At 43.1% G+C, this 15,788-nt stretch overlaps 1 protein-coding gene across 2 annotated transcripts in view; it reads left to right on the top strand.

The window, feature by feature from the left end:
• Positions 1 to 34: 34 nt before the first annotated feature.
• Positions 35 to 15,788, top strand: part of LOC133531699 (segment polarity protein dishevelled) — a 46,978-nt gene continuing 31,224 nt past the window's right edge. The window contains exons 1-6 of one of the 2 annotated variants that reach the window (XM_061870067.1): positions 35 to 1,522; positions 4,041 to 5,442; positions 9,918 to 10,089; positions 10,923 to 11,123; positions 14,226 to 14,231; positions 14,694 to 14,848. In XM_061870067.1, coding sequence (XP_061726051.1) covers positions 4,558 to 5,442; positions 9,918 to 10,089; positions 10,923 to 11,123; positions 14,226 to 14,231; positions 14,694 to 14,848 — 1,419 coding nt within the window. In that variant the 5' untranslated portion in view covers positions 35 to 1,522; positions 4,041 to 4,557. Of the gene's footprint in view, positions 1,523 to 4,040; positions 5,443 to 9,917; positions 10,090 to 10,922; positions 13,252 to 14,225; positions 14,232 to 14,693; positions 14,849 to 15,788 lie in introns of those variants that run through there. The other variant, XM_061870066.1, reaches the window with a different exon arrangement.

Here is a 15,788-nt window from a genome sequence, read left to right as displayed (position 1 = left end):
TTTGTATTATACAAAATAATGATAATTCAATGATAATAATTCAATTCAATAGGATTGTTTCCATCTACAAATTTTAGGGCAGAATTGTATCCCAATAAATTCTTTTGGATTATGAGAACATGTTAAACTACTTTTAGGGGACCTGTAATGACCATATTTTTGTAAATTTTGTATTTCACACGTCACGTGACCAAACTTAAAACGTCATTGAAGATTCTGATGACATCAGAACTCTCGGATTGACACTGTTGACAGTTAGGCGATAAACAACAAATGACTAATGTCCGTTGACAATTCGTATCTTCTACGAAGAGCTGGCGGCTTCCTTGCACAACGTATCAGTATTGCGATACAACGAGGAAATGCCGCCAGCATCCTTGGTACAATGCCTCAAGGGCCTATTTTAAATATGAGCTAGTTATAGTAATCATCTGTATATATCCATTATGTATATTGTTATTGTCAATAAATAGATTACCCCTTTTCTATCTTCTACGTGCGTATGTATTTATGTGTTATGTGTCAAAACGTAAACTGTGACGTCACACAATTTTCAAAGAGCGTTTTGGGCGCGAAAGCATCTGTCAAAATATATTTTGTTAATTTAAAGCCGTTTTTGGTATAAAAGTTGAATTTTAGGGCAAATTTTAGTTAATATAGAACGTAATACGAGCGTTTCAAAAAATTGGAAACCACCCTATTCATAAATAAAAGTATGAAATGTTTCATCAAAATTTTCTTATGACGTTATCACGCAAAATTATCTTCCGTAAACCGACTTTACAGACCACCATTTTTTAATGAGAATAATTAATATGAAGCCTGACAACAGTTTATTTGACCCTCGCCATTTTGCGGATTTTCAATTGTACTAATTTCTTTTACTGGCAACAAGTACTCTTTGACAACGAGCGTTGGATGTCATCCAATGTCACCGATGTAAACAAACAGAACATATCTACAAATATATTCAAATATAAACGGTTTTATTACAAAAATGCCAATAAAAATTTCCAAAGATGCGAAAAAAATTGTAGTGAATGCAATCAAATACTTACAGCTTTAAAAAGACGAAGGATTACATAGCATTCCAATAAACAATGTACCTATAAAACAATGTTTTAAAGTTGGTTGTTGACATGACCGGTATTGACATTTTATAGTGCGGCTATTTTGAACTGGTTAGTTGTTTAATGATATAATGTTAGGTTGGATGTGGGTAACGCGAGGTTGTTATTCTGTTGGAGGTTTAGCGGTTTTGCGTGTCGTTCTTTGGCTTGTAAGAAAAGATGGCTATGGGCTTTTACAAATTTACATATTTCCAATATATATAAGCACGTTAGTGTTAAGATGCCTAGCTCCTTGAAATAGGTTCGACAGCTGTGCATTTGTTTTATATTTACTATTATTCTGATACACTTTTTTTGTACAGTGAACAGACTGTTTACAATCGTGCTATTTCCCCAAAGCAATATGCCATAGCGGAACAAGGTGTGGGCATAAGCATGGTAGGCTGTTAAAGGTATAAATAAGGTATTGGACGGTTTGCTTGATGACATTTTAGGACAAAATAATGAACTAAATGATGCTCAATTCGGATTTAGGCCGGGTTTATCGATTGAAAGCGCAATCCTCTGTCTTAAGCAGACCGTCCATTACTATACGTCACGTGAGACGCCGATATTTGCCTGTTTTTAGGGTTCCGTAGCCAAATGGCAAAAAACGGAACCCTTATAGATTCGTCATGTCCGTCTGTCTGTCCGATTCTGTCACAGCCACTTTTTTCCGAAACTATAAGAGCTGTACTGTTCAAACTTAGTGGATGTATTCTATGAACCGCATTAAGATTTTCACACAAAAATAGAAAAAAAAACAAAAATTTTGGGGGTTCCCCATACTTAGAACTGAAACTCAAAAAAACTTTTTTCATCAAACCCATACGTGTGGGGTATCTATGGATAGGTCTTCAAAAATGATATTGAGGTTTCTAATATCATTGTTTTCTAAAATGAATAGTTTGCGCGAGAGACACTTCCAAAGTGGAAAATGTGTCCCCCCCCCCTCGTAATTTCTAAAATAACAGAATGAAAAATCTTTAAAAAAATATATGATATACATTGCCATGTAAACTTCCACGAAAAATTGGTTTGAACGAGATCTAGTAAGTAGTTTTTTTTTAATACGTCATGAAATTAAAAAAAAAAAATTTTTTTCGTCAAACCCATACGTGTGGGGTATCTATGGATAGGTCTTCAAAATGATATTTAGGTTCCTAATATATTTTTTTTCTAAAGTGAATAGAATAGTGACGCGAGATACACTTCCAAAGTGAAAGAATGAAAAATCTAAAAAAATATATAATTTACATTACGATGCAAACTTCCACCGAAAATTGGTTTGAACGAGATCTAGTAAGTAGTTTTTTTAATAAGTCATAAAATAAAAATATATATTTTTTTTCATCAAACCCATACGTGTGGGGTATCTATGGATAGGTCTTCAAAAATGATATTAAGGTTTCTAATATCATTTTTTTCTAAACTGAATAGTTTGCGCGAGAGACACTACCAAAGTGGTAAAATGTGTGTCCAAAGTGGTAAAATGTTGAACGAGATCTAGTAAGTAGTTTTTTTAATACGTCATAAAGGAACCCTTCATGGGCGAGTCCGACTCGCACTTGGCCGCTTTTTCTAAACTGAATAGTTTGCGCGAGAGACACTTCCAAAGTGAAAAAGTGTCCCCCCCCCCTGTAACTTCTAAAATAACAGAATGAAAAATCTAAAAAAAAAATATATAATATACATTACCATGAAAACTTCCACCGAAAATTGGTTTGAACGAGATCTAGTAAGTAGTTTTTTTAATACGTCATAAATGGTACGGAACCCTTCATGGGCGAGTCCGACTCGCACTTGGCCGATTTTTTGGATTTGTCAAAGGCGTTTGGTGTCTTACGACCTATTATGGAGGAAATTACTCAAGGATACGACGGTCCCCCGTGACGTAATCTCACTGCTTCGGCACCGGTATGGTAACCAGAAAAACAGTGTTAAATGGGCAGGCGCCTTATCTGAGGAGTACATAATGCAGTGCGGGGTCAGACAGGGTGGATTGAGCTCTCCTACATTGTTCAATCTATATATGAATGGTCTCATCGAGGAGCTCAACAGCGCTTGTGTCGGATGTCACATAGAGGACATGTGTGTCAACAACTTGAGCTATGCTGATGATCTGGTGCTGCTGAGCCCCTCGATGGGGGGTCTAATAAAAATGTTAGGCATTTGTGGAACTTATGCTGAGACCCATGGGCTCAGGTACAATGCATCTAAAAGCGAGCTCTTGCAATTTAAATCAGGTAACAAAAGTTACCAAATGCAGGAGGTTAAGCTTTGTGGAACTCCGTTAAAAATAGTGGACAAATTTAAGTACCTGGGCCACTGGGTCACGGACACACTGTCTGACATCGAGGACATCGAGCGGGAGCGCCGGGCGCTGTGTGTTCGCTGTAACATGTTGTCCCGCAGCTTTGCACGTGTTAGTAAAGAAGTAAAGTTAATATTGTTCAAAGCTTTTTGTCAAACTTTCTACACGTGCGGTCTGTGGGCCAACTTTACGCAGCGGGCGTATAGCGCTCTGCGTGTCCAATATAATGATGCATTTAGGATGCTGTTCAGGTTGCCGCGGTATTGTAGTGCCTCAGCGATGTTTGCTGAGGCACGAACAGACTGTTTTTTCGCCATCATGAGGAAGCGATGCGGGTCACTCCTCACTCGCAGCCGAAGCAGCTCGAACAGCATCCTAGGTACGCTGGCGCTGCGTTGGGACTCGCCCCTAGTCAAGCGGTACGTGCAGCTACACTCACCTGTTGCTGTGCTGCCGCGAAACTTATAAATATTATGTAATGTTTTGTTTTGTTTGTTTTGTCCAATTGTTTGTTTTGTCTAATTAACTGTAATACTAACTCTAGATACATAAGTCATTGTTACCTAACCCTATGGACGTCAAGTTCGAAATAAATGTTTCAATTCAATTCAATAAAGCAGTTGTTATATCCGTAGTATTTTTTAATTCATGCAGTGCATACGTAAATCGGGATAATCTACTAATTAATTGTTGTATGTGGTCCTTACAATTTATATGTGAGTCTATATTTAATCCTAGCAATGAAAACGTATTTACAGCTTCTAACTTATTATTTTTAAATGAAATATCTATTGTTAAGGGTTGTTTTTGATAAGGCCTGAACTGCATTAGTTTGGTTTTGTTATAGTTCTAATTTAGAAAGTGTACTATTAAGGCAAAATTTACAGTTAGTAACGCTTGAGCACGGAAACAACCGATATATCAATTGCAAACAAAACGCTTGGTGAATCTATAATTTTTGGTAGATCGTTTATATAAATAAAATTACCTACGTGCAATTCGGACTAGAAGAAAAAAACCCGATTACAGCGCTACGGCAAGAATCGGAACTAGTTTATCGCCATATTTTGTGATGGCGACTGATATTTATAGATCGTAAGGGTGTTGTTTTTTATCAATAGTAAATGATCTAAAATGGAGGAAACAAAAGTTATTTACTACATAGATGACGAGGAGACGCCGTATTTAGTAAAAATCCCCATATCCCCGGAGAAAGTGACGTTGGTAGACTTCAAGAACCAGTTGAATAGGCCGAACTACAAATTTTTCTTCAAATCTATGGACGATGATTTCGGTGTTGTTAAAGAAGAAATTGTTGATGACAACGCTCATCTGCCGTGTTTTAACGGTCGTGTTGTGTCGTGGCTGGTGTCTGCGGAAGGCTCTAACCCGTCCGACGGTGCATCTCAGTGCACCGACAGCAATGCAGGGAAAGCGAAGACGGCCGCCCACGGGGCTCCTTCGGCGCCTCTCACACGGGACACCTGCACGGATACGGACAGTACGATAAGTTCCCGCCCCGGCCACAGAGCGTCATGCGACAAATACAAATATAGGGGCTTGAGGATAAATGGTCATTCCAAGTATGGCAACCATGGTTTGGAATACGAAACAGCCTCTGTCCTTAGCTCTGACTTGGACTCTACGAGTCTCTTCGATAGCCAATCAGAGATCACCACAACAACAGGGAGACACACAAATGCCTCAGTAGACAGAGCACTAACTGAATGCAGTAGTGTATCTCATCTACAAGTCAGTAACAGAAAAAGACCTCAGCGGAGACGAAAACGACCACAAGTGATGTCTAGAACCTCGTCCTACTCATCTATTACGGACTCTACAATGTCCATGCACATTATAACGGTGACATTAAACATGGATACAGTGAATTTTCTTGGTATATCAATAGTGGGACAGTCAAATAAGGGTGGAGATGGTGGCATCTATGTTGGGAGTATTATGAAGGGAGGTGCAGTGGCCCTGGATGGAAGGATAGAGCCTGGAGACATGATACTGCAGGTAAGAATGAATTTTATACAAACAATTATCCCTTATATCAATTTTAGTCCATAAATATACAGGGTGACCTTAGCCATTGGACAAACCCTGAAATCCCACGTAGGGTTACTTCTCAGGAATACTCTGACGTTAATATTTTTTATTTAGAACAAAAGAAATTTTTCAAACAAAAGCTATTTGCAATAATGGACAACAAAAAGAAACACACTGTGTTAATCTTTGGCAGTGTTTTTGACAATTTGTTTGATATATTTGATAATGATGACATTTATCAAAAATCAGAAGCTTATTAGTGTCATAAATAAAAAAGATAATCAAAAAGGTTGAAGAAGGTTCCATACTATTCTTTGAAGATATTACCTACTACTAACACATACAGGCTGCTCCAAAGTAAAAAATGGTAATTTGTTAATTCCTTTGAAACCGCTACACCGGTTGTTACGATACTTTGTACACTGGTTCGAAATACCCTAAAGCATATGTACATTTCGGCTTTGTCCAATGGCTAGGGACACACTGTATTAAGATAAAAGTTGATGAAGTGATTACAGTGACCAAGACTACCATACAGTTCAGGAACTAATATGTAAAAAAAAGTTAAGTACTCATACATATAGAATTTGAAATCAACATCCGAATTACATAAATGTATAGTCCATATAGTATGCAAACACTGTGTGGACCCGCCTATTCCTATGTCACATCAAAATGATAATTTTTTTATTAAAAAATTTGTCTTTAGAAGTAGTTACCAATAACATCCATAAATCTCATCTTTCATTAAAAAAAAAACCAACTTAATTATGTCACACAAATGAATTTTAATTGATATAATGATTTCATGATAACACTCATCAATTTTTAAATATTTTACGCCTAATAAAGTCATCAGCAGACATAGAAGTTTTTGTGGCAAAAACGAGTGCTTAAGAAATGAAACATCGACAAATAATAACATTGATAAGTCAGTCATAGATAAGTAATAGAATGTTTTTTTTTATCAATTTTTTAAGGCATCGGGTTTCATCAGTAGTGACAATGTCCCCTCTTGTATTGAAATCTATAAAATCACCTACACTACTACACTACTACTACATTATTTTAAAATATAAATTGCACATCATCCTGGCCTCGTCTGATAAAGGCGACCTAACCCTTAGTGCCTCGTTGCGGACACATTCCATCAAAACATGGTGGACATCTTCTACTTTATTACACTCTGGGCAGTGTAACACCCTCTCGCCAAAGATCTTCTCAGCTGTACTTGAGCAAGTATTTAGATCGCTGAATTGGGAAAAATACGGCATTAACATAGATGGCTGCAATCTGACAAACTTAAGGTTTGCAGATGATATTGTGCTTTTTGCTGGAAATCACCAAGACCTGAACGCCATGATTAATGAACTAGCAAGGGAAAGCGAGAAAACGGGTCTCTAGGTGATCTCTAGATAAGACCAAAGTTTTCACAAATGGCCCACAGGAATAAATCTGCATAGGACAAAACGAGCTTGAATATGTTAACGAATATATATATCTAAGACAAGTAATTTTAGCCAAAGATGTCACTAACAAAGAAATCGAACGAAGGATTGGGAATGGATGGAACAGGTACTGGGCCATGAAAGAAGTAATGAAGGACCAAAATCTTCACATTAGAGCAAAGAGCAAGGTATTCAATATGTGTGTTTTACCAATACTTATGTACGGAAGCCAAACCTGGGCCCTCACCAGTGTTGTCACATACAATTTTGCCGAAGTGGTAGAACAGGGTGCAAAAATAGGTAGAAATGGGTGGTTTTAAAATGAAAAACAGGTAGATGTACCACTCAATAGCAAGTTTTTTTTTATACCACGACGGTGGCAAACAAGCATACGGCCCGCCTGATGGTAAGCAGTCACCGTAGCCTATGGACGCCTGCAACACCAGAGGCATTACATGCGCGTTGCCGACCCTTTAAAAACCTGTACACTCCTTTTTTGAAGAACCCCATACTGTAGCCCCTCGGGAAAACCTCGGCAGGAAGCTCATTCCACAGCCTAAGCGTTCGCGGGAGGAAATTCCTCTTAAACCGTACAGTACGCGGAAAGGCTGCGCTGGCATCCAAAAAACTGGGTGTGCTCAATAAAGCGAGGCGATACTTTACTCCGGGGCAAAGACTGCTGCTTTATAAATCGCAAGTCAGACCCCATATGGAGTATTGCTGTCACCTTTGGGCAGAAGCACCTGCATGCCAGCTTGGACCATTCGACTCAGTCCAAAGGCGCGCTGTACGAATCGTCGACGATCCCAAACTCACAAGCGGTATTGAACCTTTAAGTCTAAGGAGAGACTTTGCCTCCTTGTGTGTGTTCTACCGCTTGTACAATGGGCTGTGCTCTGAAGAATTGTTTGACATGATGCCAACGGCCGCTTTCTATCACCGCACCGCTCGCCGTCGGCAGGATGTTCATTCTAACACCCTAGAACCTAAATAGTACATTTAGCAAGTACATTTTTATGATTAAAAATGTGTATAATTTTTTTCTAATTATTTATTAGTCTTTAATATTGTGATGTTAGTACATGTGTTTATTAAAGAAATCGAAACAAAAATGAGGATTTCCATTGTTTGTAGGTAATGAATCTACTTGTATAATCTGTTTCTTTGGCAAGTTTTCATTACATCGAATCTAAATTCGGCAGTAATTAAGTAATGTTCCGTCATATGTATTGAGGATACCTAACAATTGTACCATTAAGTAATGTTCCGTCATATGTATTGAGGATACCTAACAATTAGATTTCAGGCCGATGGAGGTAGATAGGTAGAACGCAGGCAAAATAGGTAGATCTACCCAAAAGTTGGTAGATGTGACAACACTGGCCCTCACCAAACGCAAACTGAACAAGTTACGTATCTGCCAAGTTTCCATGGAACGAAGCATGCTAGGAATAAGAAAAGCTGATCGAATAAGGAACCAGGTGATAAGAAGCAGAACCAAGATGCACGACATTGTAACAAAAATTAGAAGGCAGAAATGGAAGTGGTCAGGTCATACCAGTAGAGGCATGGACAAATGGAGTAAAAAGGTGATCCAGTGGTACCCAAGAGGCTGTAAAAGGAAAAGAGGAAGGCAGTTCAAACGATGGGATGACAACATCAGGCCTGTTGCTGGTGCCACATGGAGCAGGGTTGCCAGAGACAGGAACGAATGGAGAAGGCTGGAGGAGGCCTATGCCGACTGGCAAGCGGGCATCCAATACATTTGACAACACATCAGTGAAGAAATGAATAAACAGCATTTGGGTGTCATGACAAAAAGGCTATAATAAAAAAAAAGTTCCTGTTAACATATAATTATATGTAAGCGTTTTTGGCATTATGGGGGGATTTGGCATTCAGCGTTTATGGCATAAGTCGTATTTGGCGTATGCGTATTTTTTTTTAATTACGCGATACGACGAAACGGCGTTTTGCGTTTTTGGCATTATGCATTATAATTTCTGTCCTGTAGGTATTTCTTTGGCTTTAAGGACATCTTTCAATGACCAAAATTTCTTCCAGGCATTTGTGGTTCTCCTCTGCAGGTCTTTGTCCGTCTGGTCTTCTGGCGTTATTATTGTCCTAGGTGGTGTAATATTCATTGACATACTCTATTTCATTTCCGTTAACGTCTATTGCTGCCTTAGCACTTTTTGACATGTCAAAAACAAATAAATATTATATAGGACATTATTACACAAATTGACTAAGTCCCACAGTAAGCTCAATAAGGCTTGTGTTGAGGGTACTTAGACAACGATATACACTCGAGGGCAAATAATACGGGTCAGTGACAAAAACCCTTATATTTTGCAAATTAAAAGCGGTATGTGTAATTGAATCGAACCTTCAATGTTGTACAAGAAATCTGGAAAAAGTTTTATTTAAAAAAAAAGTCGAATTTGGTACTAAATTCAAATTGAGCTTATTTCACTTTTGTTTTCAATCTGTTGAGCCATCCATTATAAAAAAGTGGAATTTTAAAAATGATATTGAGATTATAAAAAAATACAAAGCTCCAGTCTCAAAAATTCATTTAAAAATAGAAAAAAAAAATGGTACCATTCGATTCTTTACATTTTATTGAAAAATTAATTGTAGACAACTATACACATAAACGCAATATTTCAGGGTCAGAAGGGCAATTTCCTTGATTTTCCATACATTTAGGACAGACTTATATAATGTGACGTCACATCATATTATCATTTTGTTAGAGGCGTTTAAATCGTCGAGTGCGAGCATCAGACTTTAACTCTCATTTCTGACCTTTGTGTTGCCATGAGTCCCTTATAGACATTTGATCCTCAGGAAAATCAAGGTCGTTTGACAATATTTACAAAAAACTGTCAAGTAGCCAATTCACATTGAGCAGTGTGGACACTTGGTGTGGCTGAACTTGAACCCACGGCTAATTGATTAATTGAATAACATTGCCATTATGAATTTCAGGTGAACGACGTGAACTTTGAAGACATGACCAACGACGAAGCAGTGCGCGTGCTGAGGGAGGTGGTGCAGAAACCGGGGCCGATCAAGCTGGTGGTGGCCAAATGCTGGGACCCAAACCCCAAGGGGTACTTCACGATACCAAGAACTGAGCCTGTCAGGCCTATTGACCCTGGTAATTTTTCTTAATATTGTATCGGAGCGGCCAAGGTGCTGAAAAATATCTGAACAAGCACATTATCGAACTGATGACGCAGTGTGGGTGTAGGAGGTGCAGAAGCCGGGCCCACCTGGTAGTGGTCAAATGCTGGGACCCAAATCCGAACGGGTAGATGTAGATGTAGTGTAGGGACGCCCGGCCGGAAGCAGGCGGGCTGTTTATCGCGTTTTGCGTTCATTCAGCCCAATTCCTTGAAGTTGGAGCTGCAGGTTACTGTCCCGGCGGCATTCTCATTCATTGCTCATTCTGTGCTCATCACACAAATAAATGCCCTTACTGGGATTCGAACCCAGGACCATCGGCTTCATAGGCAGGGTCACTACCCACGAGGCCAGACCGGTCGTCAAAACCGGTCGTTGATTGATGTTTTTGTTTAACTAGTCCCACTGCTATATATAAATTGTAAACCGAAATAGATGTCATATATTTATGAAAACGTGACGAAGCCCTCCAGAGTGAAGAGGGGAAGGTAGTCACTTTTTACAAGCTTTTATTTAGTTTCGTCTGTCCCGTTGTCTGTGTGTTTAATCAAATGTTGCGAGTTAAATTTGACCCACTTCCCTGTTTCCTTATGTGAGTCGGGTGGGCAATATTGTGGTACCATCGATCTGATCTGATGAATAAGACAAGTGGCTTTTGGAACTCTGTGATAAAACAACGCTACCTAATTATTATGGAAAAAAGTACAGTCAGCGATAAACGCTTGTATTAAAAACGAAATATTTGTCAAAAACTTGTTTTCTTTAATATATGACTTCTATTTCAGTTTTTAATTTGTTTTTTTCTAGGTGCCTGGGTCGCGCACACACAAGCGCTCCGCGAAGCGTACCCGCCGCCGCCGCCGTCGCTGTCGGCGCTGCCCGTGTCGTCGGTGTCGGAGCGCGGCGCGTCGGACGCCAGCACGCTGCCGGCGGGCGGCCTGGAGCCGCAGCTGTCCGTCAGCTGCGACATGGCGTTGGTGGTGCGGGCCATGCTGCGGCCGGACTCCGGTCAGTCAGCTACACCCCTCCCACAGTGCTGTCTCTGTCCCCCCTCCGCCGTCCCTCTCGGCCCTCCCCGTGTCGTCGGTGTCGGAGCGCGGCGCGTCGGACGCCAGCACGCTGCCGGCGGGCGGCCTGGAGCCGCAGCTGTCCGTCAGCTGCGACATGGCGTTGGTGGTGCGGGCCATGCTGCGGCCGGACTCCGGTCAGTCAGCTACACCCCTCCCACAGTGCTGTCTCTGTCCCCCCTCCGCCGTCCCTCTCGGCCCTCCCCGTGTCGTCGGTGTCGGAGCGCGGCGCGTCGGACGCCAGCACGCTGCCGGCGGGCGGCCTGGAGCCGCAGCTGTCCGTCAGCTGCGACATGGCGTTGGTGGTGCGGGCCATGCTGCGGCCGGACTCCGGTCAGTCAGCTACACCCCTCCCATAGTGCTGTCTCTGTCCCCCCCTCCGCCGTCCCTCTCGGCCCTCCCCGTGTCGTCGGTGTCGGAGCGCGGCGCGTCGGACGCCAGCACGCTGCCGGCGGGCGGCCTGGAGCCGCAGCTGTCCGTCAGCTGCGACATGGCGTTGGTGGTGCGGGCCATGCTGCGGCCGGACTCCGGTCAGTCAGCTACACCCCTCCCATAGTGCTGTCTCTGTCCCCCCTCCGCCGTCCCTCTCGGCCCTCCCCGTGTCGTCGGTGTCGGAGCGCGGCGCGTCGGACGCCAGCACGCTGCCGGCGGGCGGCCTGGAGCCGCAGCTGTCCGTCAGCTGCGACATGGCGTTGGTGGTGCGGGCCATGCTGCGGCCGGACTCCGGTCAGTCAGCTACACCCCTCCCATAGTGCTGTCTCTGTCCCCCCTCCGCCGTCCCTCTCGGCCCTCCCCGTGTCGTCGGTGTCGGAGCGCGGCGCGTCGGACGCCAGCACGCTGCCGGCGGGCGGCCTGGAGCCGCAGCTGTCCGTCAGCTGCGACATGGCGTTGGTGGTGCGGGCCATGCTGCGGCCGGACTCCGGTCAGTCAGCTACACCCCTCCCACAGTGCTGTCTCTGTCCCCCCTCCGCCGTCCCTCTCGGCCCTCCCCGTGTCGTCGGTGTCGGAGCGCGGCGCGTCGGACGCCAGCACGCTGCCGGCGGGCGGCCTGGAGCCGCAGCTGTCCGTCAGCTGCGACATGGCGTTGGTGGTGCGGGCCATGCTGCGGCCGGACTCCGGTCAGTCAGCTACACCCCTCCCATAGTGCTGTCTCTGTCCCCCCTCCGCCGTCCCTCTCGGCCCTCCCCGTGTCGTCGGTGTCGGAGCGCGGCGCGTCGGACGCCAGCACGCTGCCGGCGGGCGGCCTGGAGCCGCAGCTGTCCGTCAGCTGCGACATGGCGTTGGTGGTGCGGGCCATGCTGCGGCCGGACTCCGGTCAGTCAGCTACACCCCTCCCATAGTGCTGTCTCTGTCCCCCCTCCGCCGTCCCTCTCGGCCCTCCCCGTGTCGTCGGTGTCGGAGCGCGGCGCGTCGGACGCCAGCACGCTGCCGGCGGGCGGCCTGGAGCCGCAGCTGTCCGTCAGCTGCGACATGGCGTTGGTGGTGCGGGCCATGCTGCGGCCGGACTCCGGTCAGTCAGCTACACCCCTCCCATAGTGCTGTCTCTGTCCCCCCTCCGCCGTCCCTCTCGGCCCTCCCCGTGTCGTCGGTGTCGGAGCGCGGCGCGTCGGACGCCAGCACGCTGCCGGCGGGCGGCCTGGAGCCGCAGCTGTCCGTCAGCTGCGACATGGCGTTGGTGGTGCGGGCCATGCTGCGGCCGGACTCCGGTCAGTCAGCTACACCCCTCCCATAGTGCTGTCTCTGTCCCCCCTCCGCCGTCCCTCTCGGCCCTCCCCGTGTCGTCGGTGTCGGAGCGCGGCGCGTCGGACGCCAGCACGCTGCCGGCGGGCGGCCTGGAGCCGCAGCTGTCCGTCAGCTGCGACATGGCGTTGGTGGTGCGGGCCATGCTGCGGCCGGACTCCGGTCAGTCAGCTACACCCCTCCCATAGTGCTGTCTCTGTCCCCCCTCCGCCGTCCCTCTCGGCGCTGCCCGTGTCGTCGGTGGCCTGCCTAGATATACTACATACCTAGTAAATTTAATTACAAAATTTCCGTGAAATACAAACGTATTAAATATATTTAAAATGGGTCACTCACTTATTTTAAGTTTACACAAGTTTACAGCTCAGGTCGCTCTGGCACTAGTGCTAGCTCTGTCACTTTTACAGCTCTGGTCGCGTCTTATAGTGACCATATCGATATTAAAATCTTTTATGATTTAAATGAATAGATTGACTTGGCAATCGCATTAAACAATCTAAACTTAATATAATTTGTATTACTTGTGAGATACATTGTGTTTTCATGCCCTCTGATAAATATTGATGGTTTATGGAATAAGACATTTATTCTCATAAGAATATAAATTGTTCACTTAAAATTAGAATTTAAATTAATTATACAATAACTTGGTGTGTACGTTTTGCATCCCAAGGAAACACGTGTAAATACATACATACATACATATAATCACCTCTATTTCCCGAAGGGGTAGGCAGAGACCACGGATTTCCACTTGCTACGATCCTGACATACCGCTTTCGCTTCCTTCACTTTCATGACATTCCTCATACACGCTCGTCGGTTTAGGGTGCTCTTGACCTGGCCTTTCTTCAGGATTTCCCCGATTTGATCAGAGAACGTCCGCCGAGGTCCCTTCCAGCTCCCTCTTCTACTTCTCCCTTATACACTCTCTTTGTTAACCTTCTTTTACTCATTCTTTCCACGTGTCCATCCCATCTCAACACACCTTTCTCAATTTTTGTCACTACACCTTCGTTCAGTCCACACTTTTCCCTTATCACACTGTTCCTAATTCTAACTTGTAATTTTACACCACACACACTTCTCAACGCTCTCATTTACACGTGTAAATTCGCATAATTATTTGAATAGGACTAAGGTTCAGTGTAGTCACATACAATTTTGCCGAAGTGGTAGAACAGGGTGCAAAAATAGGTAGAAATGGGTGGTTTCAAAATGAAAAACAGGTAATGTACGACTCAATAGCAAGTACATTTTTATGATTACAAATGTGTATAAAATGTTTCAAATTATTTATTAGTTTTTAATATTGTGATGTTCATACACGTGTTTATTAAAGAAATTAAAAAAAAAATAGGATTTCCATTGTTTGTAGGTAATGAACCTGCTTGTATAATATGTTTCTTTGGCAAGTTTACATTATATCGAATCTAAATTAAGTAATGTTCCGTCATATGTATTGAGAATTGCTTACAATTGTACCATTTTGAAAAATAGGTAGATTTCAGGCCTAGGGAGGTAGATAGGTAGAACGCAGGCAAAATAGGTAGATCTACCAAAAAGTTGGTAGATGTGACAACACTGCTAAGGCTAGTATTCGTAGCGCACCCGCGGCCGTGCGATGTGTTAACGCGCCCCACTCGCGGACTCGCTGGTCGGGTCCCCGCCCCCCGCCCCCCGCCATGAATCTTACCAGGATTTGAACCCGGGACCACGATGGATGTAGCCCTTATATTTCTATGATGTGCTCATTTTGATTTTATTTTACATATTCCAGGACTGGAAATCCGCGACCGAATGTGGCTTAAGATCACCATCCCGAACGCGTTCATCGGAGCTGATGTTGTGGACTGGATCCTGCAACACGTGGCCGGTATAGCCGACCGACGTGACGCGAGGAAATATGCTTCTCACATGCTAAAAGTAAGAAAGATGGCTTAGAAACTACTTGTAGCTAGATTTTTTAAGATATCCGAATGGGTAAGCAGAAAATTCTAACATTCTTGAAAAATCAAGCACTTGGCTTGGAGATACGAGGGCGGTTTGAGAAGTTGACTTTATGTAAAACAAAAATCATTTTAACATATAAACTTTTTAATTACAATTCTGAACTCCTTGGTACCTGGCAGTTTTTTTTTTTAAAGCAGTAAAATTGTTGGAAAATGGAAAAAAGCGAATTTCGAATGGAAAAAAGAGACTGAAAACTGATTAAAAAAATATAATGGGGAATCTGCTCCTTCTCATGGAATGGTACATAAGTGGTTAACAGAATTTCGTTCTGGACGCACCACTACCAATGACGCAGAACGCTCTGGAAGGCCGATTGAAGTGACCACTGATGTCGTGAATAAAGTTCACGATATTGTTTTGGATGACCGTCGAGTGAAGATTCGTGAGATAGCTGAGACTGTACACATTTTATCTGAACGAGTTTTTCTATTTTTATACAATTTTGATGTTTGACGATCTTTTTGTGAAATTCTTATTATTAAGTTTACCATATCTATAATAGTTCAATGTTTTTTTTTAGAACAATAATAACTGCATCAATAAATTGCTCTGATATTTAGATTAAGATGATATTTGTAAAATTTGACGATTTAAAAGTGCTTGTTGCTAGGCCTATTTGAATAAAGAATATTTTGACTTGACTTGACTTATCTTGCATAATATTTTGAATATGAAAAAGTTAAACGCAAGATGGGTGTCGCGTTTGCTGACAGCCGATCAAAAACGACTTCGTGAAACAACTTCCGAGCAATGCTTAGCCAAATTCAAGCGTTCCATATTAACTAAAAGTTGCCCTAAAATTCAACTTTTATACTAAAAACGGCTTTAAATATGTTAAATTAACAAAATATAT

The sequence above is a fragment of the Cydia pomonella genome, chromosome 25, assembly GCF_033807575.1.
Source record: "Cydia pomonella isolate Wapato2018A chromosome 25, ilCydPomo1, whole genome shotgun sequence".
Classification (NCBI taxonomy): Eukaryota; Metazoa; Arthropoda; class Insecta; order Lepidoptera; family Tortricidae; genus Cydia; species Cydia pomonella.
The sequence above is the reverse complement of the archived record's forward strand: the minus strand, read 5'-3'. Positions and strand labels throughout refer to the sequence as shown.